The sequence below is a fragment of the Rana temporaria genome, chromosome 3 (assembly GCF_905171775.1).
Source record: "Rana temporaria chromosome 3, aRanTem1.1, whole genome shotgun sequence".
Classification (NCBI taxonomy): domain Eukaryota; kingdom Metazoa; phylum Chordata; class Amphibia; order Anura; family Ranidae; genus Rana; species Rana temporaria.
In genome coordinates, this window is record NC_053491.1 from 237,850,226 (window position 1) to 237,877,952 (window position 27,727).

General features: G+C 41.1%; 1 protein-coding gene across 3 annotated transcripts in view; it reads right to left on the bottom strand.

The window, feature by feature from the left end:
- Positions 1-27,727, bottom strand: part of HTR4 (5-hydroxytryptamine receptor 4) — a 609,312-nt gene that overhangs the window by 200,636 nt on the left and 380,949 nt on the right. For all 3 annotated transcript variants that reach the window (XM_040344503.1, XM_040344504.1, XM_040344505.1), the window contains exon 3: positions 3,713-3,838. In XM_040344503.1, the coding sequence (XP_040200437.1) occupies positions 3,713-3,838 (126 nt within the window). The remainder of the gene's footprint in view (positions 1-3,712; positions 3,839-27,727) is intronic.

Consider the following 27,727-nt stretch of genomic DNA (forward strand, 5'->3'; position numbering starts at 1 on the left):
GGGTTCGAATGGGAAAGTGACTCGGTCCAGATTGGGCCGTGATTCACTATTTAGTGATACCTGATGTAAAACACATGTGACAAGGAGGCCGCATGGGCCCCCTGGAGGATAGACAGGGTCACCATTGTAACCCTTGCAACCCCTCAAGCTCCACCAATGGGTACAGGCAATAGTAGTAAAAAAAATTCAGTTCCCACACAAACGAAAAGTAATACTCTGTTACTGGCACCTATTATGCTTTTATCCCATGAATTTAAACTAAGTATGGAATTAACCATTTTTTTTTTTTTTGAGACAACACACACCTTTCGCTATAAGCATTTATCAATGTGGCACACTTTGTATTGCTCATTGGAAACTGTCCCGAACATTAAAGGTCTAGTTTGTATATTTGCCTCTCAAGTTCTCAGTTTTTCTCTGTAGCTATGATACTAGTTATTTGTAAAAGCATACATAATTATAGCCAGTAATAGTTTATCAAATCACTGTATAGATTTTGCCAATCTTCCTTCCTTAATCCAGACCAAGGAAACCACTTAGATGAAAGGTGAAACGTGTTCAACATTATAAAACAAATCCAGCTGAATGTGATTAACTACTGTTGCTATACCATGACCTGGATAAATGAAAATCATCACAGACATATGTTTTATTGAAAGAATTGCATAATCAGATTACATTACGTTGTATATTTTCTTCAACAAATGTAGTCTTCAGCATTTAATATTAATGATGAATAGTCTAGTTCATTGCATAATACTTTCAGGGCACATCTGTAACAATAAACATTTGAGCTTTTACATTGCTCTTTTAGGAGATCACAAATTCAATATGTTCATTCCTTGAATCCTGACAGGTGGCAAACTTAGAAGAATTAGCTGAAAGAAAAAGCAGCAACAGGCTAATTTCCATGATATATGTATCTAGAATTACAGACAGGGTCGAGTCCCTGTTTAATGAGACTCTATGAATATGACAGCACTCTTCTTGGCTTTAATTAGTGGTTGGTTCTCTGTGGAGGAGAAGGCGCTTTGTGGTTCAGGAAACATAAAGAAAAGATACATCAGCTTCTTCAATGCTGTACTGTAAGGATGATCTCAGCCAAGCCTGGCTAGTTGTCTAAATCACAAGGATAAGAAACAAGCTATTGTACTGAGCGCTCTTTAGCTATTCCTGTCATAAACCTAGATAGCCACAGAAGAAAACTGGCTTCTCATTGGGAAGAAGTATTGCTCTGTGTACCTTCAGTTCCAGGCTGGTAATTTCTGCACTAAGAATTTAGCAGTTGTAGTGCAATACAGACAAAGGCTTTGTTTTTTTTGCTCAGAAAAGTTACACTAATTTGGAAAGAAGTGTCTAAATAAGCCTCTCTCAGGTTTTTCCCCCTAGAGGAACAGTTCTTTCCAGTTTTCTTAGAATCCCTACTAAAACCAATTCAACAGGAGTCAGTGGGAAGAATCCCCCCCCCCCCCAACATTGTAGTCAGAATGTCCCCCTTGCAAAGATCATTGGTGTCATGCTGCTGAAGTTACCAAGTGGCATTGTCCCTGGAACTATGCAGGCAGCATCAAGTGGGAGGTCAATTGGCCACTAGCAACCTCTGTAGGAACTATAGGGTTCCATAGTGATAAATCACTCTTTGGTTTAAATTTATCTGTTTCACAAGTGCAGAAGACAACTATTTTCTTAGTAAAACACATTTACTGTACAACATTTTGACTTACACTATTTTGTTTGAATTTTTTTACAATTGCATTCATTAATGCTTTGTAAACTCCTTGCATTTTTCCACTGCAGGAGATTTAGGGAAACAACATAGACTTGTGCTGGGATGGGGAATTTCAGCAGGGTAAAGATATGTACTCGGAGGAAGTAACATTTTTGTTTGTGGAAAATTTGAATTTGCAGGGCATGCAAATTTCTACCTGTTTTTTTTCAGGGGGGGGGGGGGGATTTTTGCTGAGATGGGAAAGTGGGGGAGAGTTTTGCTTGCGAGGGGAATTTTGTACTACCCTGATCGCTGTATGTGTTACACATCCTTAGCTTCTACACTTTGTGTGTTAGTTACGTGCTGTTGACCTCTGCAATCTTTGTATTACACACTCCCCTGACACCTAAGCTCTGTGAGTTAAACAACCCCTACCCCTGAACTCTGTGCATCAGGTATTCCCAAACCCTGCATTCTGTGTGCTATACACTGCTGACCCTTGCATTCTCTGAAATATTTGCATTACAGACTTGTAACTCCTGCAATGTGCACATTTTACTCTCCTGATCATGTACCCTGGGTGTCACATACTCCTACGCTCTACACTCCCTTTGTTACCTTCCCTGACCCCTTTATTCTGTGCTATGCAATATGTACAAAGACTCCTGAAATCCGTGTCTTACATATCCTTCACCCTTACACTTTGTGTTACACACCCGACCCTGTACTCTGTGTGTTATACCCTCCTGACCCCTGCACCCTATGTTTTTCATATCCCTAAACCCTAAACTCTGTGTTTTACACATGTGTGACACCTACATATAGTGCATTATGTACTCCTGACTCTTGCACGGTGTGTCGTAAATATTTATGTGCATTATGTATTCCTAAGCCCAGAATTGTGTACATTATGTTATTCCAACTGTAACACTCTGTGTGTTACAAACTCCTGTCCCCTGCACTCTTTGTATTGCAAACCCCTGTCCCCTGCACTCTGTGAGTTACAGACCCCTGCACTATATACACTATATTCTGACCTAAACCCAACATTTTGTACGTTATGCACTCTTGACCGTAGCACTTTGTGCATGACAAGAGAAAGTAATCCTGGCTGTGCTCTCCAGCAGCGGTATATGAATCACAAAAGTGACTGGAAAAATCACAAATCCTTTTTTTTTTCAAATGTGCATTAATAAACCATTACCATAACAACCATGTTGAGTATATTATTATAAATCCAAAATCTGTATAATTGCTAGCCTGAACAGATTCCAGATACTCCCCAAGACCCACCAGGAGGTCCAATGGGGACTCCCCAAGACCTCTTGGTGGGTCTTTGGGAGTATCCGGAATTGTGACCATTCAACAGGTGGTAATGTTTTAAAATAAAGGTCCTACAAAAGCTCCAGAAGAAGCAACGTTTGTGGTGAAACATGTAGAGGCAACCATTATTTTGTAATATGACCAATCTGCTATCTATAGCTCTAATTGTATAAGTAGTTTTATACTGTTTATGTATCAATTAATTTTGTATTCTTTGTACAATTTAATCTTAGATTTTTTGCACCTTAAAACTCTGCTTACTGCCCCCTTGGGGCCGATACACTTTCTTGTTATACTTTATAGGAGGTGGTCCATTTATTGAAATCTCTGGATTATCATGAATAATTTGATAAACAAGTAGGGAGAAGTTCTTAAAATTAGGTGGCTAAAAAGTTCTAATCACAAATTAGTGTTGTGAGTCTTTAAAATAATGCAACTTTATAAATAAGACAATCACTAACTTTCCTGGTATGTAAAATGGTATTTATCCAGAAGCTTTTTGGTAACTGGAAGTCCAACAATGGGGGAGGGTGAAACTGTTAAATTTACAACCCAAAACTGAAATATTAGTTTTTTTATAGACTTGACTTTTACACTATGTAAAAAACATATTAACTTTATTCTGTAGCGTTATTTTTATCACCATAAATATGTTAAAGATCAAGAAGTTTCATGACTCACCTCAATTGCCTATCCCGGCATACGGCCACCATCACTAGAAGGTTACCGAGAGTGGTCATCAGAATTACTGTTGAGATGAAGGTGATGAGAACTATCTTCTCCCCCACACCGAATCCCTCATGTGGCCTGTCAAAGCAACAGAGGATCAGTTAATAGTTAAGCTTTGTACAACAGTGTATGGCCAGCCTAAGGGGTTACGTCTTACTGATTCTGTATATTAAATTATTTTGCTCTGTTTACTTCTAAAACAATCTTACCATAAGTTTATACAATCATTTTATGTATATTTTGCATGGTATTTACCTATTAAAGTCTCCATTGTACAGTATAGACATTCAAAAGTACTGGCACTGCTACTGGTCACCACCTTGAATGTGATGTCAGCACAGGGCCATCTTTAACACGGGGCAAACAGGGAAGCTGCCCTGAGCCCAATCGTCATTGAGGGGCCCAAAGCAGCTGCTGTTTGACCCTGCGCTTTACCCAAATTGGGGCCCTGATGATGGCATTGCAGAGCACATGCCTCACGTAGGACATGGGAGGCAGTGCTGTATTCCATAGCCAGCCAGCAGAGAGGGGGCGGGCCGGCAGCTCCACTGATGTTCTGACCCCGCCCCATGCAGCCTGTATGCTCGGGAGAGAGCGGCTGCCTTAAAATAAACAATCAGAGAGGGGGCCCTGGAGCTCCACTGGTGCTTTGACCCTGCCTCATGTGGTCTGTATGTTTGGGAGGGAGTGACTGCAGAGAGAGCAGAGATCGGAGTAGGAGCCCGACCCCTGGACCTCTGAACGTGTATGAGCCTAGCTGGATATGTATGTCCTTATAATAGAATGTCTGGTTGCTTTCCAAAACTCTGAGCTGTGTTATTTAATTGTAAAGCTGTACATTGCTGAAAGTTCTCTAACCATCTCCTGTAGAATGTCCTTAGTCTCTGGTCATCTCTTGTAGCATGCTCGCAGTCTCTAACCGTCTCCTGTAGTATGCTCGCAGTCTCTGGTCATCTCCTGTAGTATGTCCGCAGTCTCTGGTCATCTCCTGTAGAATGCTTGCAGTCTCTGACCATCTCCTGTAGAATGTTTGCAATCTCTGGTCTTCTCCTGTAGTGTGCTAGCAGTCTCTGGTCATCTCCTGTAGTGTGTCTGCAATCTCTGACCCTCTCCTGTAGTATGTGTATTAATGTGTCGCTTTACTTAAATAATTGTGACTGCTCCACTGCTCAGTGAGTGGTAATGATGTGCTGTAACCCTATCAACCAATGAGTGAGCAGAAATGATGTGCTGAAATCTCTAGCAACCAATTGACAAGCAGAAATTATGTGTTGTAACCTCTAGCAACCAGTTAGTGCATGGTAAGAAACCTCTGGCAACCAATTGCAATCGCTGCACGATCTGCTGCAGTAAACTAATTTTGAGCCTACCTGCAATTTTTTTCTATGTCTTGAAATGGAAGGGGGGGGGGGGCGGCAATTTTTTTTTGCCCAGGGCCCAATCAATATTAAAATGGTCATGTGTCAACAGCCCCAGCGGACTCATAACTATCACTTAAGTTACATTATATAGCATTACCCTTCACTTCTCCCTATGTTGCTACACAAAGGGTAGCGTAGGGAGGTAGGGGTGGGGCAGGCGGGTTTAGCGGAGCTTGGGCAGCACAGACAGTGATTAGAAACTACCAGAAGAACAGAGAGCTTTTCAATTTAAGAATGGAAATGGATGTGCTAGGGCATGGTGCTCAACCTGTGGCCCTCCAGCATATTTAGAGGTATATTGCAAGTTAGTAAAATATAACCTTTATGGAAAGGGAAACACTACAAGTAAGCATTTAAAATACTTCATTTTTATGTGCTTTTATCTGCATTTTATAAGTTGAAGCTAGAGTCCATTTAAAGAATTCATAACATTTTTACGCATATATAGTATCTCAGTGAGTACACCTATCACATTTTTGTACATAATAACCAATCAGCTTCTACATTTGAACAGCTTGAAGTTAGAAGCCGATTGGCTACTATGAAAAGCTGCACTAGATTCTGTGTGCACCAGTTTTAGTAAATTTCCCCCCAGTGTGTCCCATTCTGGAGATTTTACTTAGAAAAAGATATAGATAGGATAGAATGATTTCAGAGACGGGCAACAAAAATAATCAGAAACAGAGGGCCTGATTCTCAAAAGAGATACGCAGACTTAACTGCTGTTCAGCCTGCGTATCCCTGTGCCTAACTTTGGAAACGATTCTCAAAAGGCTTTTTCCAAAGTTAGGCAGAAAATCTGACAGGTGTAAGACACTTACACGGTCAGATTTTAGGATGCAGTACCGCATCCGCCACTGGGGGCATTTCTCATTGAAATGCAGCTTTGCGTATGCAAATGAGGACTTAAGCAGATTTTCAAAGCATTTCAGCACTTTGATTTCTGCGTAAGTTCCGAATTTGCCTGCGCAAAACTAGGGCTGGTTTTATAATGTGGAAAGTTAGTCACACATTGTAAAGGCCCATTCCAGCGACGGCATTTGGTATGCATTCCTGAGGGAGAACTCCACTGCAATTTAAAAATTCAAAACCGGCATGGGTTCCCCCCCAGGAGCATACCAGACAGGGGGGGCATCCGGAGCAGAATAATAAATTATTTTAAAAAGCCTTGTGTTGTGTGTTTACTAACTTTTACTTTTTGCCTCCAGGTGAATGGATAGGGGTACGATGTACCCCATATCCATTCACTTAGGGTGGGGGGCCGGTATCTGGGGGCCCCCTTATTAAAGGGGACTCCCAGATTCCGATAAGCCCCCGCCCGCAGACCCCGACAACCAATGGCAAGGGTTGTCGGGAAGAGGTCCTGTCCTCATCAACATGGGGACAGGGTGCTCTGGGGTGGGGGCCCCCCTGCCCCAGAGCACCCAACCCCCCCATGTTGAGGGCATGCGGCCTGGCACGGCTCAGGAGGGGGGGGGACGCTCGCTCGTCCCCACTCCCATTCCTGACCGGCCGGGTAGCGTGCTTTGGATACGGGTCTGGTATGGATTGTAGGGGGCCCCCTACGTCAATTTTTCGGCGTGGGGGGGTCTCCTTACAACCCATACCAGACCTAAGGGCCTGGTATGCTCCTGGGGGGGAACCCATGCCGTTTTTTTCTTTGAAAATTGGCATGGAGTTCACCCTCTCAGGAATGCATGCTGAGCGACGCTGTCATTTTTTTTTATAATCATTTGTTTTCCCGGCGCGTCTTTTTTTTTCACCCGTCGCAACTTTAGTGTCCCGTCGAAATTCTCAAAGCCGCCCGGCGTTAATTACGTTCGCACGCTGCACGTCGGGAAAATTACGTCACACGCATGCGCAGTACGGCCGGCGCGGGAGCGCGCCTCATTTAAATTTTAAACGCCCCCAGGAGAGGAGGACCGCCTTACGACGGCGGCACTTAAGTTACACGGCGTGAAATTTCTACCTAAGTGCTTTGACGATCGGGGACTTAGGTAGAAATTTTAAGTCAGTGTAACTTAACTGCTGAAATTTAAGTTACGCAGACTTTTTGAGAATTTGGCCCAGAATACTTTATTAATCCAAAAGGAGACATAATTAAAACCTTTAAATACATCAAGGGTGGAAAAACGTTTAGGAGGTCATTATTTTCAATATGAAACCAAAATCAAGAACACGGGGGCGTGTCTTCAAACTAGCAGCAGGAAAGTTCAAAAGCCAATCTTAGAAAGTATTATTTTACTCAACGGGTAGTTGATGCTAGGATTACACGTCCAGAAGACATAGTGAGTCAGTCAACAGTAAACGGATTTAAACATGCTTGGGACAAACATAGAACCATACTCAAACAAAATAGCAAAGAAAAAAAAAACATATATATATATATATATACAGTATCTTACAAAAGCGAGTACACCTCTCACATTTTTGTAAATGTTTATTTTTTTATATCTTTTAATGTGATAACACTGAAGAAATTACACTTTGCTACAATGTAAAGCAGTGAGTGTACAGCTTGTATAACAGTGTAAATTTGCTGTCCCCTCAAAATAGCTCAACACACAGCCATTAAACTGGCATTAAGCTGGCAACAAAAGTGAGTACAGTGAGAAGTGAGAATGTCCAAATTGGACCCAAAGTGTCAATATTTTGTGTGGCCCATTTTGCAGAAGAACAGTCTGGGCCACCAATAAGTGCGCATAATTGCTGCTCAGGTACAGTACATGTTCTTATTCTTCTTACACTGCAGGGGTGTCAAACATAATTTCATTGTGGATCACCTCAGCATTGTAGTGCAAAGTGGATTTGCCTTTCGTAAATAACCCCCAATGTGTCACTTTTACTGAAGCTGCATAGATTTGGATACTTCTTTATCTTTTCAGGTTATTTCTTTGCAAAGGGACCCCACAAAGCAAAAGGGGCTCATGAAAAACTGCAAATACCACATTTGGTCATTAGATGGCGCTACGTTTTATAGGATATTCTTATGATACTTTTCTCCATCTAGTGGCAAAATGCTGTATTTTCTGTTTTAAATCAATAAGAAACATTGGAGCAGCTCAGAAAATAGCCTACAAAGGTATGATTTCCCGTTTATATCATGCAATTAACGACTGCACTACAAGAGAAGTCTAGCCCGATGCTTCACTGGGAAGCTCATCTTAAATGTACCATCCCCTCTGAAACTTGGCATGCTATGTCCGACAACCTCCGTAAATGCAGCAGAGCGGTCTCCTTTGGAGAGACCCCAATGAAACTCTTCTCTAGATGGTGCCTTACCCCCTCCAAGATCCATTCTTTCTATCCCACAATCTCTCCCAATTGCTTTAGAGGTTGTCCAGTACAAGGTACACTTTTACACATTTTCTGGAGCTGTCCACTGCTAGATCGGATCTGGAGCACTGCATTGATCAGGTTTGAAAGAACCTCTAAGTTTAAAATTATCCTTACCCCCCAGATATGCCTCTTATATGCCAAGATACCAAATATTCCCATTCCCTGCACCAGAATGTTCCATTCCTTATGTAGCGCCATTCAATGGATGATAACTCTCAACTGGAAAACTGATCAAGTACTGTGGCCGCAGGTAATGGACAGAATGGAGACAATAAAACTATCTGAAAAAGTATATCATACACTGAATGATAGTCTCCAGGTGTTCAACCTTAAATGGTCATATTGGAATTTTACACAGTAACTGATTGTACCCCCTCCCATACAACTGTATCTCAATGCCCCAATACATGTTTGCCCTTGTTTTGCCTGCAAGCTAGAATGTACACTATTAATCTATTAATTCCGCTTCCCTCCTATATGATGCATTGTATAATGTGCTGTTAACTCATTGTTGACCTATTTTGAAATGTTATACTTGTAACTGTTCCTTAACCACTTCCTTACTGGGCACATATACCCCTTCCTGACCAGGTGAAATTTCAGCTTGTGGCATTGCGTCACTTTAACTGACAATTGCGCGGTCGTGCGACGTGGCTCCCAAACAAAATTGGCGTCCTTTTTTCCCACAAATAGAGCTTTCTTTTGGTGGTATTTGATCGCCTCTGCGGTTATTATTTTTTGCGCTATAAACAAAAATAGAGCGACAATTTTGAAAAAAAAACAATATTTTTTACTTGTTGCTGTAATAAATAGCCCAATTTTTAAAAAAAAAAAATTTTTTCTCAGTCTAGGCGATACGTATTCTTCTACATATTTTTGGTAAAAAAAAAATCGCAAGAAGCGTCTGGTTTGCGCAAAAGTTATTGCGCTTACAAAATAGGGGACAGAATTATTATTATTTTTTATTTATTTTTTTTACTACTAATGGCGGCGATCAGCATTTTTTTTCGTGACTGCGACATTATGGCGGAGACATCGGATACTTTTGACACATTTTTGGCGCCATTCACATTTATACAGCGATCAGTGCTATAAATGTACAAGGGACACAGATCGGTCTCCTCTCTCCCCTGACAGGACATGGATCTCTGTGTTTACACACAGAGCTCCACGTCTTGTCCCTGTAGCCGCCGATCCCGAGTGCCTGGCGGACATCACGCGCCGCTGGCTGCGTGAGCAGGCCGTATAAACACGGCCAGTCAGAGAAGTAGAACCACCCTGCGGCCGTACAAAGTCGTACGGCCGTCGGGAAGTGGTTAATATTTACAATAAACTTTTGTAAAGAAAAAAAAAAGAAAATAGCCTAATAACATAAATGCATTGTTCCATAGGCAGAACAAATGTATGGGCACGTTTATTTATAAAAAAAAAAATTCTAAATTAAATACACCCCAAAGTTATCTCAATAGTCTCTCCTGCTTTAAAATCATTACTTCCACTGCTAATACAACCATCTTATCTGCCCACCCTACAGGAACAATTTTTCCCAAAATATTTGTGAAATGTTTGAATAAGCCCCTTTGCTTCTTGGGGTCCCACTGCAAGGGCATACCCTGCAAAGGTAAAGTATCCAAATCTATGCAGATAAAAGATATGAAACAGACATTTGTTTTAACGCAACTTATTAGCCAGTGTTAAAAGCTGGTTATAAATGGGGGCAGTTGCCATTTTTGTTTAAAGACATCTAACGTGCATCAATAGACTGAATCACCCTGCCAAATCTGCAGGAACACTGAAATACATTGACTTCTAATATCTGTAGAAATAACTAACAAATCCCACAGCATGTCAAAGCATTGTGCAGCCTTTTTTAATATCTGCCACATAGGAAATAGTGTCTTAGAATGATTGTTTTCCTGTACTGTATTTGTGATGATCTGTGTACCTAGGGAATCCCCTGCCTACTTAGAATCCACACTGCCTATCCTGTTTTCTTTCCACATGAGTGCCTTTTATCCAGAACAGATTTCAGCTTAGATCACTCTGGAGCGAAATGGCTGACATGTTTGTTTTGCTATTAAAGGCAAGAAGCATGGAGGTTAATAAAGTTTAACCAGCATGCAATAGTAAGCTTATTTATTCCTGTGAAAAGGACTCTGAAATCATATAAATAGAAAATGAATGCAGAGAATATTTTTCCTCACAATAAACATTATATATGATTGCCTTGATGTTATTAGATATATTTAGGATCATCAACGGCAGTATATAACCCCCGCAGATTAATTGAAAAACAATGCCACTATTTTAATCACTGCAATACATGGCCAGTTAACACAATAAAAAGGTTTGGTGTCATAAAACATGTATATTGCTTTTAGTTCTTTCTGCCTTTCAATTAAATGGAACATATAATGTGATTGTCGAGAGTATACAGTATCTTTTGAATTATAATCACAGTTCTTATCTAACGTAATTTCTGATGTGTCTACACAGGGAGTGCAAGGATTCTAAATTAAACCCTCCTATCTTTTACAACCAAGGAAGCTGTTATCCTAGTCTCTGCTTAAAGTGGAGGTTCACCCAAAAAAATACATTTTTAACATTACATTCAGCTGAGTTGTCCTAATGACAATCGGCTGTTTTTTTTTGTTTTTTTTTCGTACATACCGACTTTTACCGCTGGGTATGTCTTTTGCGGGACTGGGCGTTCCTATCTGATTGACAGGCTTCCGACTGTCGCATACCGTATAGAGCCGCACCGACGTTCGGCTTCTTTCGACAACTCGTGACGCGCTGTATGCGACGGTCGGAAGCCTGTCAATCAGATATGAACGCCCAGTCCCGAAGAAGACATACCCGGAAGCAGCGGTGAAAGTCGGTATGCACGAAAAAAAAACAAAAAAAAACAGCCGATTGTCATTAGGACAACTTGGCTGAATGTAATGTTAAAAATTTATTTTTGGGTGAACCCCCGCTTTAATCTGCAGTTGTAATGGTGCTGCACATGTGATCAGTTATGACACCAGCCATTTGATGGCTTGACAGTTGGATTGAGAACACAAGCAATTGTGACAGTTATTTACTACATGTCTTAAATGCAACTGTTTTGGGAAACAGTTAAATCAAAGGGTTTAGTAAAATGTTAAGGCTTTTTTTTAAAATAACAAATATGTCTTACTCACCTCCTCTGTACAGTTGGGTTTGCCCTGATCCTCCTCTTCTGGAGTCCCTTAATGGTGTTCCTGGCTCTTCCTTTTCTCTAGTTCCCCGTTGGAGAGCCGCGCTCCCTCGGGGCACTCATGCGGGCACGCTCCCATGTCCTGCTGTTGCATCCATTGACATAGACAGTAGGACTCTGCCCCGCCCTCCGACTCCCATGTTATTGGATTTGATTGAGCCAATGGCTGCACTGCTATCAGTCAAGACTCCGGCTGGAGCCAGGTTCAGGTAAGTGAAATGGGGGCTCTGGGGGGCTGCTGTATCACAGGAGGTTTTTCACCTTAATGCATAGAATGCATTAAGGTGAAAAATATTGAGGGTTTACAAACCCTTTAAAGGGTTAGTTCACCATAAAAAATAAATAAAACAAAAACTGCCTATGCAGATAAGGGGTGTCTGTTGATACAAATAAACTATGCAGCTTTGAACAAAGTTTAAATAATTCTCTTGCTATAGGTATACAGTGCCTTGCAAAAGTATTCACCCCCTTGTCGTGTTTTGTTGCCTCACAACCTGGAATTAACATGGCTTGTTTGAGGATTTGCATCATTTAATTTACAGAACATGCCCACAACTTTGAAGATGTTTTTTTTTTATTGTGAAGCAAACAACAAATAGGACAAAATAACTGAAAAAGTCAATGTGCATAACTATTCACCCCCTAAAGTCAATACTTTGTAGAGCTACCTTCTGTGGCTATAACAGCTCCAAGTCGGTTTGGATAAGTCTCTATGAACTTCTTGCCATTCCTTCTTGCAAAACTACTCCAGTTCCTTTAAGTTGGATGGTTTGTGCTTGTGAACAGCAATCTTTAAGTCTGACCACAGATGTTCTATTGGATTGAGGTCTGGGCTTTGACTAGGCCATTCCAACACATTTACATGTTTCCACTTAAACCACTCAAGTGTGGCTTTAGCAGTGTGGTTGGGGTCAATGTCCTGCTGGAAGGTGAACCTCCATTCTAGCCTCAAATCACACACAGAGTGGTACAGGTTTTGCTCAAGAATATACCTGTATTTAGCACCATCCATCTTTCCCCCAACTCTGACCAGTTTCCCAGTCCCGACTGCTGAAAAACATCCCCACAGCATGATGCAGCCACCACCATGTTGGGAGTCTCCCACGTGCCTTTTTGCAAACTCAAAACGTGCCATTTTGTTTTTTGTTGAAAGTAATGGCTTTCTTCTGGCCACTTTGCCATAAAGCCCAACTCTATGGAGCGTACGGCTTATTGTCGTCCTATGTACAGTTACTCCAGTCTCTGCTGTGGAACTCTGCAGCTCCTCCAAGGTTACCTTAGGTCTCTTTGCTGCCTCTCTGATTAATGCCCTCCTTGTCAGGTCCACGAGTTTTGGTGTGCGGCCATTTCTTGTGCCATTTGGTTATGATAGATTTAATGGTGCTCCTGGGGATCATAAAAAAGATTTGGATATTTTTTTATAACCTAACCCTGACTTGTACTTCTCAACAACATTGTCCCTTAATTGTTTGGAGAGTTCCTTGGTCTTCATGGCAGTGTTTTGTTAGTGGTGCCTCTTACTTAGGTGTTGCAGCCTCTGGGGCTTTTCCAAAAGGTGTGTATATGTAATGACAGGTCATGTGGCACTTAGATTTCACACAGGTGGACATCATTTCACTAATTATGTGACTTCTGAAGGTAATTGGTTGCACCAGAGCTTTTTATGGGCTTCATGACAAAGGGAGTGAATACGCACATGCCAATTATCATTTTTCATATCTAAAAAATAGTTTGATGTATATATTTTTCTAATTTTACTTCACCAACTTAGACTATTGTGTTCTGATCCATCACATTCAGATTAAAAAAACTGAGCTAAAGACTGTAATGTAACAAAATAGGTAAAAAGCCAAGGAGGTAAATACTTTTGCAAGACACTGTAGGTGTAGGCCATTTACATAGCCCCTGAAGCCTGACTAAAAAATTCCAATTGCTAAAAGACACCTAGGGCTCGTTCAAACCATATCTGCATGAAAACTGATAAAAACTGATGGGAAAACCGACATCAGTTTTACATCCGTTTCCATGCACGTCACTTATGTGCCCTATTCACACCCATGTTGATGTCATGTCAGTTTTTTTCCCATGCAGAATAACGCACGTGATACCAGTGTTGTGGTGTGAAAAGGACACATATTCAATATTTTTTTGTGCCCTTGCAGAACACTTGCAGAAAAACTGATGTCTCTGCACCATGGTGTGAACGAGGCCTTACTGTTCACCTTCACCTTCACAGGAACAAGCCCTCAAAATGCTGAGCTCAGCTACTGCATCAGGGGGAGAGAAAATGCATGTGAGGGATTTAAATAATTGAAAATGCTCACTCCTATGATGGTAAAAAGAAACAACTAAGCGTGTCTTAGCAATGTCCTAAAATTTTCCAGTCAGGCCTCTTGAGGTCTGTAAATGCCCTACACCTATAGTAAGGGCATTATTCGGCTTTGGTTTTCATCTACAGAAGTTACTTATCTGTATAAGCAACTTTCTGGTAAAGGTGAACTATGCCTTTACTGTTTCCCAAGTCCAAGGCATGCCTTAAATTATAACTGTGAGGCCCCGTACACACGACCAGTTTCCTCGGCAGAATTCAGCTTCCGACCGAGTTTCTGGCTGAATTCTGCCGAGAAACCCGGCCGTGTGTACACTTTCGGCCGAGGAAGCCGACGAGGACCTCGGCGAGGAAATAGAGAACATGTTCTCTATTTCCTCGTTGTTCTATGGGAGCTCTCGTCCCGCCAAGCTCCTCGGCGGCTTCAGGGCTGAACTGGCCGAGGAACTCGATGTGTTTGGCACGAGTAACTGTGAGTACGTGAGTACGAGGCCTCACAGTTATTAGTGTGCTTATATTAGCTCTCAACCGAACTGTAAAGCCATGCTTGGTGTCATATATGATCACATGTGATGCACCATGTCAACTGCAGATCAAACAGAGGCCAAGATGACATTAACACAATACTGATAGTTTAGAACTTCACTGTATGTGCAGCATATCTAAATTATATTTCAAAATAATATTCATTCCTTAGGGCTCGTTCACACTTGTGCATGACCTGCGTTTTTTATTCACTTGACAAAAGCAGGTCTCTATAAGAGCATACAGAAAACAATTGTTTTTGTATGCACCTGTGCATGAGGGGAGAGGTGCGGAAAGATGTAGCATGTCTGAGACGCAGTGTATAGAAGTGAATGAAATGACACTAAGGCCCCTTTCATATGTACAGATCCTGTGAGGATCCGTGCATGTCTCATCCGCTTGATCAGCAGGGATCACTCCGTTGATCCCCGCTGAGCTGGCAGATGACAGGCCGTGTGCAGGGACTGCCCTGTCAGAACCCTATGGGGGGATCGGATGAACACGGACCGTCTGTCCGTGTTCACCCGATGCGCTCTGCAGACGGATGGAAAAATAGGATTTTCCTCTGTCTGCAGAATCCGACCATAGTGTGGAGCGGTGAGATCGGGTGTCAGTGGATGTTTATCCGCTGACACCTGCTATCCCATAGGGATTAATGTATGTCTCTTTTTCATCCAAAAATGGATGAAATACAGACATACTGTCCATACATGTGAAAGAGCCCTTAAGGTAAAAATGCAAAGGCACCACCCCATTCCCCCACTTCCGAACAGAACAGAAACTAGCTCCCACAGGAACATGGCTTGTTTTTCAGTGCGGGTTAGTGTAATTGACCCCTTATTCAATCATTTTTAATAGACACTTTTGCTCAGATACCTTTCTTAACAACTCTCTCTTTAATATATATAAAAATATATATAAAACAATCAATCAGCGCCACCCTAAAAAAGTGCTACGTGCAAACAAAATATCATGTGCAAAATACAACAAATTATGTAACAAAATATGTGCAAAAAACTACAACAAAGTTTTACCTGCAGATGCTGTACACTTATAATGTATCACCTCACCATCAAGTATTTTGATTATTTATAAATAGTGCAGCGCTACTATCTCTTGTGAAAAAATCTATATAAAATGTATAAAAATGTATATCAACACAGTGCAAAATATATAATCAAAAATAAAGTTCATATATGTGAATAAATGTTAAACCGCTTCTGTGATTTTTTGATTGTTGTAATCTCTAATAAATAAATCATCCACCACTGTGCTCTTGCCGTTCTCTGTAGACAATGCTAAATTGTGTACACCATCATCGGCCGTTATACCTACTCACCTCAACAATGAGAAAGAATTATCTTTACTCTCTCTCTAATACGATCTCACTCCTCCTGTTACTCAGTCTCAGCTCTCAAAGAGGCAGCCTCCCAGGTGAGATGTTTCCTCTCAAGAAATGGTTCCAAATCATGCAAATATAAATAAAGGATACATAGTGCTATCCGTTTCACTGTTCATTTGAAATGCCCCATTAAAATCACACTTACAGGAATAACAATAAAAGCTTGCATAGCTTGCACAAAAAGTGTTTGCTCTCTCAGCACTGTGGCTGCGTGACGTCACAGGCTTGGCTCCTCCCCTCCACACGCGTATTGCCCTCTGATTTGGCTTTCTCAAGCATTTTTTTTACATTTATGAACTTTATTTTTGATTACCGATATATTTTCCGCTAGAATTTGTTTGTACAATGTAAAAAATGTTGTTGCACAGCGTAAATAGATACCAAACATGCCATGCTTTAACATTGTGCATGCTTCTGGAATGGCGACAGACTACAGTACTTAAAAATCTCCAAAGGCGATGCTTTAAACACCTTTACAGGTTACCTGTTTAGAGTTACAGAGGAGGTCTAGTGCTGAAATGATTGCTCTCCTAATGTGTGTGGCGATAGCTCACATGTGTGGTGCGAATGCCGTTTACATATGGGTGTGCGACTTACGTATGCGTTCACTTGTGCACGTGAGCACGGGGGGATCGGGGGGCACTTTAAAAAAAAAATCGTATTTATTTTGCTTTTCATTTTTTTTTAATGACTTTTATTCCTATTACAAGGAATGTAAACATCCCTTGTAATAGAAATAAGGATGACAGGTATCAGGGCTTTTTTCTCTGCAAATAGGTACAGGAACTCAATCACGACCCCCTCGTCCCTTATACACACCCTCCAAACCGCATTAAATAGTAGGTGTGGTCAAATTTCACTAACAGTGGGAGGGTCTTAACAGGATCATTAAATACCAGGAGTGTATTATGTACAGACTGCAGAGTTCAGGGGTGTGTTGCATACAGAGTGCAGAGTTTAGCGGTGCGCTACACAGAGTGCATAATTCAGCCTTCTTCCACAGCTGCTTACCTCTGCATCCTCCATCCACATCTCACATTTACACCTCTTCAGCTCTGCATGCAACCCCCCTCTACTGCTCACATCTTCTCCCAACTTCTTAAAAAAAGCTCCACCATTTTCCACATGTCTTATTTTTGTTGCTGTATTAAGCTGAAGCACCCAGCGAGCTCTAGTACCTCCCTGCATACTGTAGTAGGCTCCACCTCTCTCACTTGTCGGGAGATCATCCAGTGGTGATGCACTGTACCCGCGTCTCCCTTGTCTCCATCCTTCACTCATTGGGGGCCACTCAGGAGATCTTATTTGTGGGAGCTGTTGGGGAACAAGCTGTTGCTTGTAAGCATAGAAGTCAGACTTTTGTGTATTCAAGTAATGGTGGTCACCTTAAAAAAAAAAAATGACTTCCAGCCTGGTCCTGGATCAATACATTGCTCCGGTCCTCCAAGGCCATAGAGATGATCAAAGAGTATCTACTGTTTGATCACCTATGGGAGTAGCCGGCCACACCGTCGGATCGTTTTTCAGGTGAACTGGTAGAAACAGAGGAAAACGTCTCCTCCCGCTGCTTCAGAAACCATTCCAAAGACTCATGAGAAAGTCAGCCGCCGGCTGTAAAACCGCAATTTATATTTATACATATTGCAGTCAGTGGTTTAACTGCCCATTATACGTGTTTTTTATCTATGCACCCTTTTTATTTACGTAGCCTAATTCTATTTTCTGTTTTAGTGCAGAACCAGAATCAAAATTCACTGTGCCACAGTCAGACCAGAAGCAGATGAATTCTGACTGGCTGTTTTCTCTTTTTGGCAGCTTCTTAAATAAGACACAGAGCCCAACAAAGGTTTTTATTTTGATTTCAGTGACATTTATCTAGTTCTTAGCATAGCCAATGTCTACATGTCAGAATGCAGATTATGTCCGTAATTGCTGGCTGACTATACTGTACTGGCTAACAATCCTCACGCCTCATTCTTTCATCTCACTGAAAAATCAAACAGGCAGCTGTCCAATATGAAAATGGGGCAGTTAAATGCCTGATAGTAGACCTAAAAAAACATGGACTCATTGGCTTGGGGCCCATTTGGGAATTCACTGGTGTCAAGCCAGGTCATTTTAAGCCTGTGTACTCTGGATACGGAAAATGCAGAAACGCAAATGATATGTTATACAGGCATGTGTTCAATACGCATTCCTTGACATTTGTCTTCTTTTTGTGATACTTGGGTCAGTCTAATGCCGCGTACACACAATAATTTTTCAGCATGAAAAAAACGTTGTTTTTTAAAAACTTATTTTAATATGATCGTGTGTGGGCTGCACATCGTTTTTCAGGTTCTGAAAAACGACAATTTTTTTTTTCTCGAAAATGCTGCATTTTTTAACGTCGTTTTAAACAATGTAATTTTTCGGGTTGTAAAAAATAATCGTGTGTGGGTTAAAACGATGTAAAAAACCTGCGCATGCTCAGAAGCAAGTTATGAGACGGGAGCGCTCGTTCTGGTAAAACTACCATTCATAATGGAGTAAGTACATTCATCACGCTGTAACAGACAAAAAAGCACAAATCGTCTTTTACTAACAAGGAATCAGCTAAAAGCAGCCCAAAGGCGAATAGAACTTCCCCTTTAGAGTGCCGTCGTACGTGTTGTATGTCACCGTGCTTTGTTCATCATTTTTTAAAAACGATGGTGTGTGGGCAACATCGTTTTTAATGATGAAGTTGGAAAAAATTTGTTTTTTGGACATACTGAAAACAACGTTTTTTTTCATGCCGAAAAACGATCGTGTGTACGCGGCATTAGAGTATGTGCTACTATTGTTCTAAAACATAATGGGTAAATATCTAGGCTTATTCCTTATAAGGCCATTGCTGGTGTTAGTTCTTTCAGAATACCTGTAAGGTCCGCTAGGAAGGATGAGATAGCGTTCCAGAAACGTAATAGGTTTTTGCAGGCCTAAAGAGGCTCTTATCTTTTTTCAGTGCAACTGTAATGCGCTTTTCCTTTTGGGATCTCAGACTCTTTCTCATATTTGTATATTTCTAACAGATGTAGCATTGTAAAATGTTCCTAAATAAATAAATAATTAAATAAAAAAAGTATATCCTAATATAATGTGCCCCAGCCCATGGCACCTAGTGTGGATTCTGGCTGCACTCTACTTCTTTAGCTATGTCCATCTATGACTCCTGAAAGCTTTTCCCAACACCAAACATGGTTTGCCCCCCAACCCTTAACACACAGTAAGTGATTGAAAGCCTCAGATGTGCTTGTATCCTCATGAGGCTGTGTAGAGGGGGTGTGCCCATTTCCTCCATTCAGGTATCAGATTACAATCAGCTCTGTGCTGTGTAGTGTGTGACATTTAGATCCCCGCCTCCTTCCTCTTGGAAGCTGAGAAATACAATCTGCTCTATATACTTGAGAATGCTGTGGAGGGGAGTGGCCTGAAGATAAGCAGGTACAGCTTATGTGAGAGGATTTGCTTCACCATGGTATCACCTGAGGCTAGTCACTTTAGCGGTGATCGCTAGTGTGGTGTGTCAGTCTGACAACCGGCATCTCCGATCGTGATAAGAAGCCTCTGTCAGAGGCTTCTTACCACATGATCATCTGTGACCAATCAAAGCTGATCATCGCGTGAACCAGGAAGTGCAGGTAAATGTAATTTCCCGGTTCACGCTGACAGGGAGAGTCGACCGGCGGCTGTCCCTCTCAGAGGGGGGTCTGTGCTGATAATCAGCATATTGATTATCAGCACAGCCCCCTCAGATGTGCCCATCAGCAGCTAAAATGTGCCCATAAGTGGTGAGGCAGTGCCCCATAAAAAAGTCTGATAGTGCCCTTCTAAGTGCCAATCAGTGACCATATCAGTGCTAATGAGTGCCCACCACAGTGCCATTCAGTGCCCATTACAGTGCCAATCAGTGTCCAGCAGTCAAACCTGTCAGTAACTCATCAGTGCTGCCCATCAGTGCCACCTGTCAGTGCCACCTGCCAGTGCCAATCAGTGCCGCCTGTCAGTGCCCACCAGTGCCACCTGTCAGTGCCCATCAGTGCCACCTATCAGTGCCCATCAGCACTGCCTATCAGTGCCCATCAGTGCTGCATATCAGTGCCACCTATTGGTGCCCATCAGTGCTGCCTATCAGTGCCCATCAATTCTACATATCAATGCCTCCTCATCAGTGCCCATCAGTTCCCATCAGTGCCACTTTATCAGTGCCAACTCATCAGTGCCGCCTCATCAGTGCCGTCAGTGAAGGGGAAAACCAAATGTTATGAAAGAAACAAAGAAAAATATTTTTCCCCCTCAAAAATTTGTCTTTTTTGGTTTGTTTAGCAAAAAATAAAAACCCCAGAGGTGATCAAATACCACCAAAAGAAAGCTATTTGTGCAAAGAAAATTATAAATATTTTGTTTGGGTACAGTGTAGAATGACCACGCAATTGTCATTCAAAGTGTGGCAGCACTGAAAGCTTAAAATTGTCCTGGGCAGGATTGGCTGAAAGTGCCTGGTATTGAAGTGGTTAAGCACATATTTTTTTTACCCACACTCTGGCAAACAGGCACAAGCCAGTTACTATGCCAATTAATTTTAGAACTTTGATTCAAAATGGAAACGTGTAAAAAAGTATGCAAACAAGGGCCTGAAGGGATTTTAGCTTACCAATCTTGGTGCTGCAAGCTACCACTGCTTACCTTTACACCCTCACTCTCACTCTATAATCATCATATTGACATTAAAACAGTATTAACCACTTGCTGACCGCCACACAACGATTTATGTCGGCAAAATGGCACGAGCAGGCAAATGGACGTACCTGTACGTCCCTTTGAATTTGCCGCCTAGCGGGCGTACGCACGCACACGACAAACAAAGCGGGAGCATGCCGGCGGGCCCGCGCTCGTAACACATAGAGGCAGAACGGGGAAATGTTAACAAGGCATGGTCTCAAAATAGTGTCAAAGTGTCCGATGTGTCCGCCATAATGTCGCAGTCCAAATAAAAATCGCAGATCACCGCCATTACTATAAAAAAATTATAACAATAAAAATGCCATAAATCTATCCCCTACTTTGTAAACGCTATAACTTTTGCGCAAACCAGTCAATATACACTTATTGTGATTTTTTTTTACCAAAAATATGTAGAAGAATGCATATCGACCTAAACTGTGTGTGTAAGAAATGTTTTATATATATTTTTGGGGATATTTATTATAGCAAAAAGTAAAAAATATTTCTTTTTTTTTCAAAATTGTTGCACTTTTTTTGTTTATAGCGCAAAAAATAAAAACCGCACAGGTGATCAAATACCACCAAAAGAAAGCTCTATTTGTGAGGAAAAAAAGGACGTCAATTTTGTTTGGGTACAACGTTGCACGTGCTATTGTCGGCTAAAGCGACGAAGTACAGAATCGCAAAAAAATGCTCTGGTCAGGAAGGGAGTAAATCCTTCTGGGGCTGAAGTGGTTAAAAATCTTATTACGGTACATTTTACATTGTTTTATTTTAGACCACCACAGGAATGGTCATCATAAAGATTATTTTTCTGAATAAATCCTCATCACTCACAACCTCCATCCACAGTGCTGTCTGGCAGCCAATCTAAACAAAGCCATTGGAGAAGGAGAAAGGGCATGGCTTTAAATGCAGGGCTTAGGAGCTGCCAGCATATCAGAATGCAGTATAGTTGGGAGTTGACTTAATACAACAAAATGACAGACTGCAAACAAAAAGCACACAACATGCAACATAGAAGCTAAGTTATGCTACTATACTGTATATGTTGTTTCTTATAGAGGGTGTGATAAGAATTAAAATTACACAACTTTCAGTTCAACATTTAACATGCCTCTGCTCTGCCCATATATTACGTCCATTGGAACAATCAACTCCCATCAAATTAACACATTAACACCATAGCAGCTCCATTCTGCCAATATCTGCCCACCATTATTACAATCCAGGTTTATTCAGTAAGGCGGCAAAAAGATCAGTCATAATACAAAGTAAAGACTCCACATACTTTATATATATATATATATATTCGCCAGCACACCAGGGATCATAACGTCCAAAGATTTAATGCATATCTATTATTTCAAAAAGAGCAACGTTTCGAGGCCACGCAGGACCTCTTCGTCGTTTGCCTGACGAAGAGGTCCTGCGTGGCCTCGAAACGTTGCTCTTTTTGAAATAATAGATATGCATTAAATCTTTGGACGTTATGATCCCTGGTGTGCTGGCGAATATATATATATATATGATTTGCTTTCCGGTTCCCAGCCGGTGATCGTTTCAGCACCCTTTTACTACTTGGCCATTTTGCCGGAAGGTGTGCAATCGGAATATTTTTGAGAGTCCACATACTTTATGACTATAACATTATATACGTTAATCTGCATAATTTTTCACTGTTCTGTATTCACTACTAGATTCTCCTATCTTTTTACAGATCAAGATTTCTATATATTTTATCATTTGTAAAATAGGTGTATCCTATTTTAAAATACATGGCAGGCATTACAGGTACAGTGCTCACTTGCAGATCGGGACCCTGCAATACTCACTTGCAGATTGGGACACTGCAATACTCACTTACAGATTGGGACCCTGCAATACTCACTTGCAGATTGGGACCCTGCAATACTCACTTGCAGATCGGGACCCTGCAATACTCACTTGCAGATTGGGACCCTGCAATACTCACTTGTAGATTGTGACCCTGCAATACTCACTCGCAGATCGGGATCCTGCAATACTCACTTGCAGATCGGGACCCTGCAATACTCACTTGTAGATTGTGACCTTGCAATACTCACTTGTAGATTGGGACCCTGCAATACTCACTTGTAGATTGTGACCCTGCAATACTCACTTGCAGATCGGGAGCCTGCAATACTCACTTGCAGATCGGGACCCTGCAATACTCACTTGCAGATCGGGACCCTGCAATACTCACTTGCAGATTGGGACCCTGCAATACTCACTTGCAGATTGGGACCCTGCAATACTCACTTGCAGATCGGGACCCTGCAATACTCACTTGCAGATCGGGACCCTGCAATACTCACTTGCAGATCGGGACCCTGCAATACTCACTTGCAGATTGGGACTCTGCAATACTCACTTGCAGATCGGGACCCTGCAATACTCACTTGCAGATCGGGACCCTGCAAAACTCACTTGCAGATCGGGACCCTGAAATACTCACTTGCAGATCGGGACCCTGAAATACTCACTTGCAGATCGGGACCCTGCAATACTCACTTGCAGATCGGGACCCTGAAATACTCACTTGCAGATCATGACCCTGCAATACTCACTTGAAGTATTGGAAACTTCAATTTCTAACATTCGGCGTAGCAATACTAAGGAACAAGACATGCTGCATTTTCCTAATGTGTCTAAAGTTTACTATAGGAAAAGCAAGAAAAAGGCAATAAACTAAAACACAGCCAAACCTCTAACTAATAAGATAGTTAGATACAGAAGCAGCACATGGCATTTTTTTTTCTGGTCACCATGTTCACCGTGTGATGACCAAGCTTTTGTACCTACCAGATGACCACGTGACCTTCCATCACGCAGAGCCCTTGTGAGTTGGCATGTCCAATCCAATCTATAATTTTACAGCTGTAAGATATGGTCTGACTTCACAAGATCATTTTATCCAGACATAACAAGCAAATACTACTTTCTCACTTGAGTTTGTTATACAGGTTGTGCCCAGAATAAACTTCCTAGAACTAACAATCTAGGCTTTTGTAGATATCATATAAGTGTGACATTTTTCTTTATGACTGAGAATCTAAAATGTTCCTTCTATTCTGTTTTTAAAAATGCACTTCAAGTCAAGTTTGTTGCTGTTTTTCATGCTTCTATGCTAATAGCAATTACTGTTTGGCATGTTAAATTAAAAAAAAAATTCCAAGGCTGGATGCTGGAATTTTTGTAGCAGACACCCATAAAAATCTGCCGTGGGCTGTGCACAGATAAAGTTGACCATTTTATAAAGGTAACTGGTTCCTCTATAAATACTGTCAGATGCTTTTTCCTCATATTGCACAGTTGAAAGATATCCCTATAGGGTTTAATGTGAAGCATTCACTTATGTTTGCTTAAAGTGAACCTGTACTCTATTTTCATTTTTTTTAAAGCAAATGTCACATCTAACAACAAACATTGTAGGATGCCTAAAACTACTGATATTTGCAAAATAAAACACTTAGACTGTAACTACATTGTTACTTTCCCTAATGCCATTGCAAACTTCCACCAGCTACCACCATCAAACGGGATATCTGTTTGGATAGTCTAAGGGCAGTTGGCAGGGCTTAGCCATGAAGTCAGGAAAGTGGTGGCATTTGGTTGTCAGTGGTTGAAAGTGAACGTACTGCTCATCCTCCTTTTCTGCCCCATGTCTAATAGTTTGGCAGTGTTTTTTTTTTGGAGAACATAGACATTTTTTGATCCCATTTCCCCCCACTTAGCCTAGGAGAAGATGACATTGGTTTTGCTGTCCCCCCCCCCACCTCTGCCTGAAGACTCCTGGGACAGGAGTCTTACAGCATTGCGGGATCTCGCATGATACTCCTACATCAAAGATGGTGATGCCGGGGAATCGAAATCCAGGCGAAGAATTAGCCCTATGGAAAACAGTGCTGACCTCCATGGGCTGGTAAGTACCCAATTGTTAAAAATTTGCAGCTACAGTTTTTGGAACTGCTGACTCAATTTTTTAAAGAAACGTCAGCATACCAGGACATCTTGGACAATTTCATGCTCCCAAATTTGTGGGAACAGTTTGGGGATGGCCCCTTACTGCTCCAACATTACTGCACACCAGTGCACAAAGCAAGGTCCATAAAGACATGGATGAGTTTGGGGTGGAGGAACTTTACTCCTGACTTCAACCCGATAGAACACCTTTGGCATGAATTCGAGCGGAGACTGCGAGCCAGGCTTTGTCCAACATCAGTGCCTGACCTTTCAAATGCGCTTCTGGAAGAATAGTGAAACATTCCCAGAGACACACTCCTAAACCTTGTGGACAGCCTTCCCAGAAGAGCTGAAGTTGTTACAGCTGTAAAGGGTGGGCCAACTCAATATTGAACCTTATGAACTAATTAAAAGTCATGTGTGTGTAAAGGTTGGTGTCCCATTACTCTTGGTAACATAGTGTATATCCAGAATTGTGTTGATGTGCCTGATTTTATGCCTTCCTCAAATTTGATTAACTGTCATAGTGAGTTAGGACTGATGTTTGTTAGACTTTTTAAATATTAACAGTTCAATTAAATCTGTGGTTAACTGGTAATCAATGTTGTTTATAGGGTTAAAGTCCCCCCCCCCCTAAAAAAACATAAATTCTTATATACTGCCAAATGTCATGTCAGGAGTAGACTGCAAGGTTGTCATCCTAACCTCAGATGAGTATGTTTTATGTCCTAGCAGGCTTGTGTTAAATGGTAATAAATTAACCTTTCCATATTTAAAACAGAAACATGCTGCCAGTGGCAGCTTAGGCAACTATAGCATTTAACAGCTGGTATATTAATAATGCCTAATATTACATTCATAGATCAAGACTTTTTATCAGCATAATCAGTTGAATAGAATTTATTGGAAGCCATGACAAAGACAAGAACGTTTTTCCTTAGCAGAAACAAATGAAACATGTGTTGAGTTTATTGTGTATCTGATAAATGGGGTGTAGTCTGATCTCAATGGATGTTGATCTGCACATGGTGTAGGGAATAAGACAACTCTGACACTGAAAGGCGACCGGCTTTGCTGGTGGCACAATTATGGCCAGCGTATCTGTGCTACGCCCTACCATACACCAGAACAAAACTGAAATATGTGCCTCCAATAATTATTCTGTAACTCCAGCTGTTCATTTTTTTTTTATAAACCAGTCATTATACTCCATGCATTACTGGAATTTACATATTCCTTTCTGAATATCCTTAAATTGTACAGAAATTTATTTCAATATTGGCCAATGATAAACTAAAGGGTTGCTTTCTATCTTAAAACTTTTTTTTCCCAGCAGAGAGGAAAAAAATATATAAGATGCAATCCTTGAAAAATGATTCTGTCAAGTACCATACAGTCGGCAACAGCAACTCTAACCTCTTGTGTTTGCTCTGCAATGAATCTAGACTATCCTTAATTATGTGAATAACATATCACAACTTTGGTGTGTAGTTTATTAAAATATAAATTCTGAATTTTCATTAGTCCCTGCTCAGACAGTCACCAATATCTCTGAGCACCATCCTAGTTTTAGGTCAATTGAAATATTGCTGAACTATAAAATTAGACCATTACTACAACGTATTAAAATATTTTCTAGGGATATTTTATTTTTGAGCTGTAGTCTATATTCGAGATACTCGGATTACTGATACAAAGAGGTGACAGGTGCTCTTGTATGTACCTGTCAGCTCTGGAAGTGCTTCCCCTAAGCCATAGTTACTGTATGTCCCAATAAGTGAACGGAGATAATATTAAAGAGAATAATAAAGAGTATGATAAGCTAGTGAGGCACTTAAAGTTGATTTTTTGATGCATAGTTATTTTGGTCCAATTTGGACCAATTAAACTATTACTATCTGGTACCTAACCAATCTCTGTGTAAGCTGTAAATCACTGTAGCAGTCTACTGTATCCAATGCCGAGCAGCTGCAATTCTACATAGTGACCGCAAGGGGTTGCCTTAATAGCACTGCCACCATTCAGAGGAAGCCTTGTATTTTTTTTTTCAATTAATACAAAGTGTTCTCTAATTGGAGAGGTGAGGAGGCAGGCTGTTGACATCAAAATCTGAAGATTGTGTCCAATCAGAAAATGATTAACTGAATGTTCTACAATTCAGGGCAACAGTCTGGAAATGCTTTATATATATGGTTTATTTTCCCCATACAGAAATCGGACTATATACAGTATATATTTAAATTAAATAAGTGATCATAAAATTGTTTTTTATTTTAACAATAGCAAAACAAATAATCTTATTAAACAAATATGAAATGTATTACAGTAGATGAAAACTCTAACTAAATGGCACTTAGTTTGCTAAAACACAGAGGCCTGGATTCCCGTACGAGTTACGCCGGCGTATCTCCAGATACGCCATCGTAACTCTGAGTCCGAGCCGACGTATCTATGCGCCTGATTCTTAGAATCAGTTACGCATAGATTTGTATTACTGTAGATCCGACCGGCGTAAGTCTCTTACGCCGTCGTATCTTAACTGCAAATTTACGCTGGCCGCTAGGGGCGTGTACGCTGATTTACACCTAGAAATATGTAAATCAGCTAGATACGCCATTTACGTTAGGCTTTTCCCGGAGTAAAGTTACCCCTGCTTTATGAGGCATACATGAGGCGTAGCAATGTTAAGTATGGATGTCGTTCCCGCGTCAAATCTTTAAAATTTTACGTAGTTTGCGTAAGTCGTTCGCGAATAGGACTGGGCGACATTTACGTTCAGGTCGAAAGCATTGGCTTCTTGCGGGTTAATTTGGAGCATGCGCCGTTCGTAAAAAGCGTCATTTACGTGGGTTCACATACAATTTATATAACACGCGCCCACATCTATCACATTTGAATTAGGCGGGCTTATGCCGGCCTATTTACGATACGCCGCCGCAACTTTTGTTTGAGAATACGGCACTTGCCTGTAAAAGTT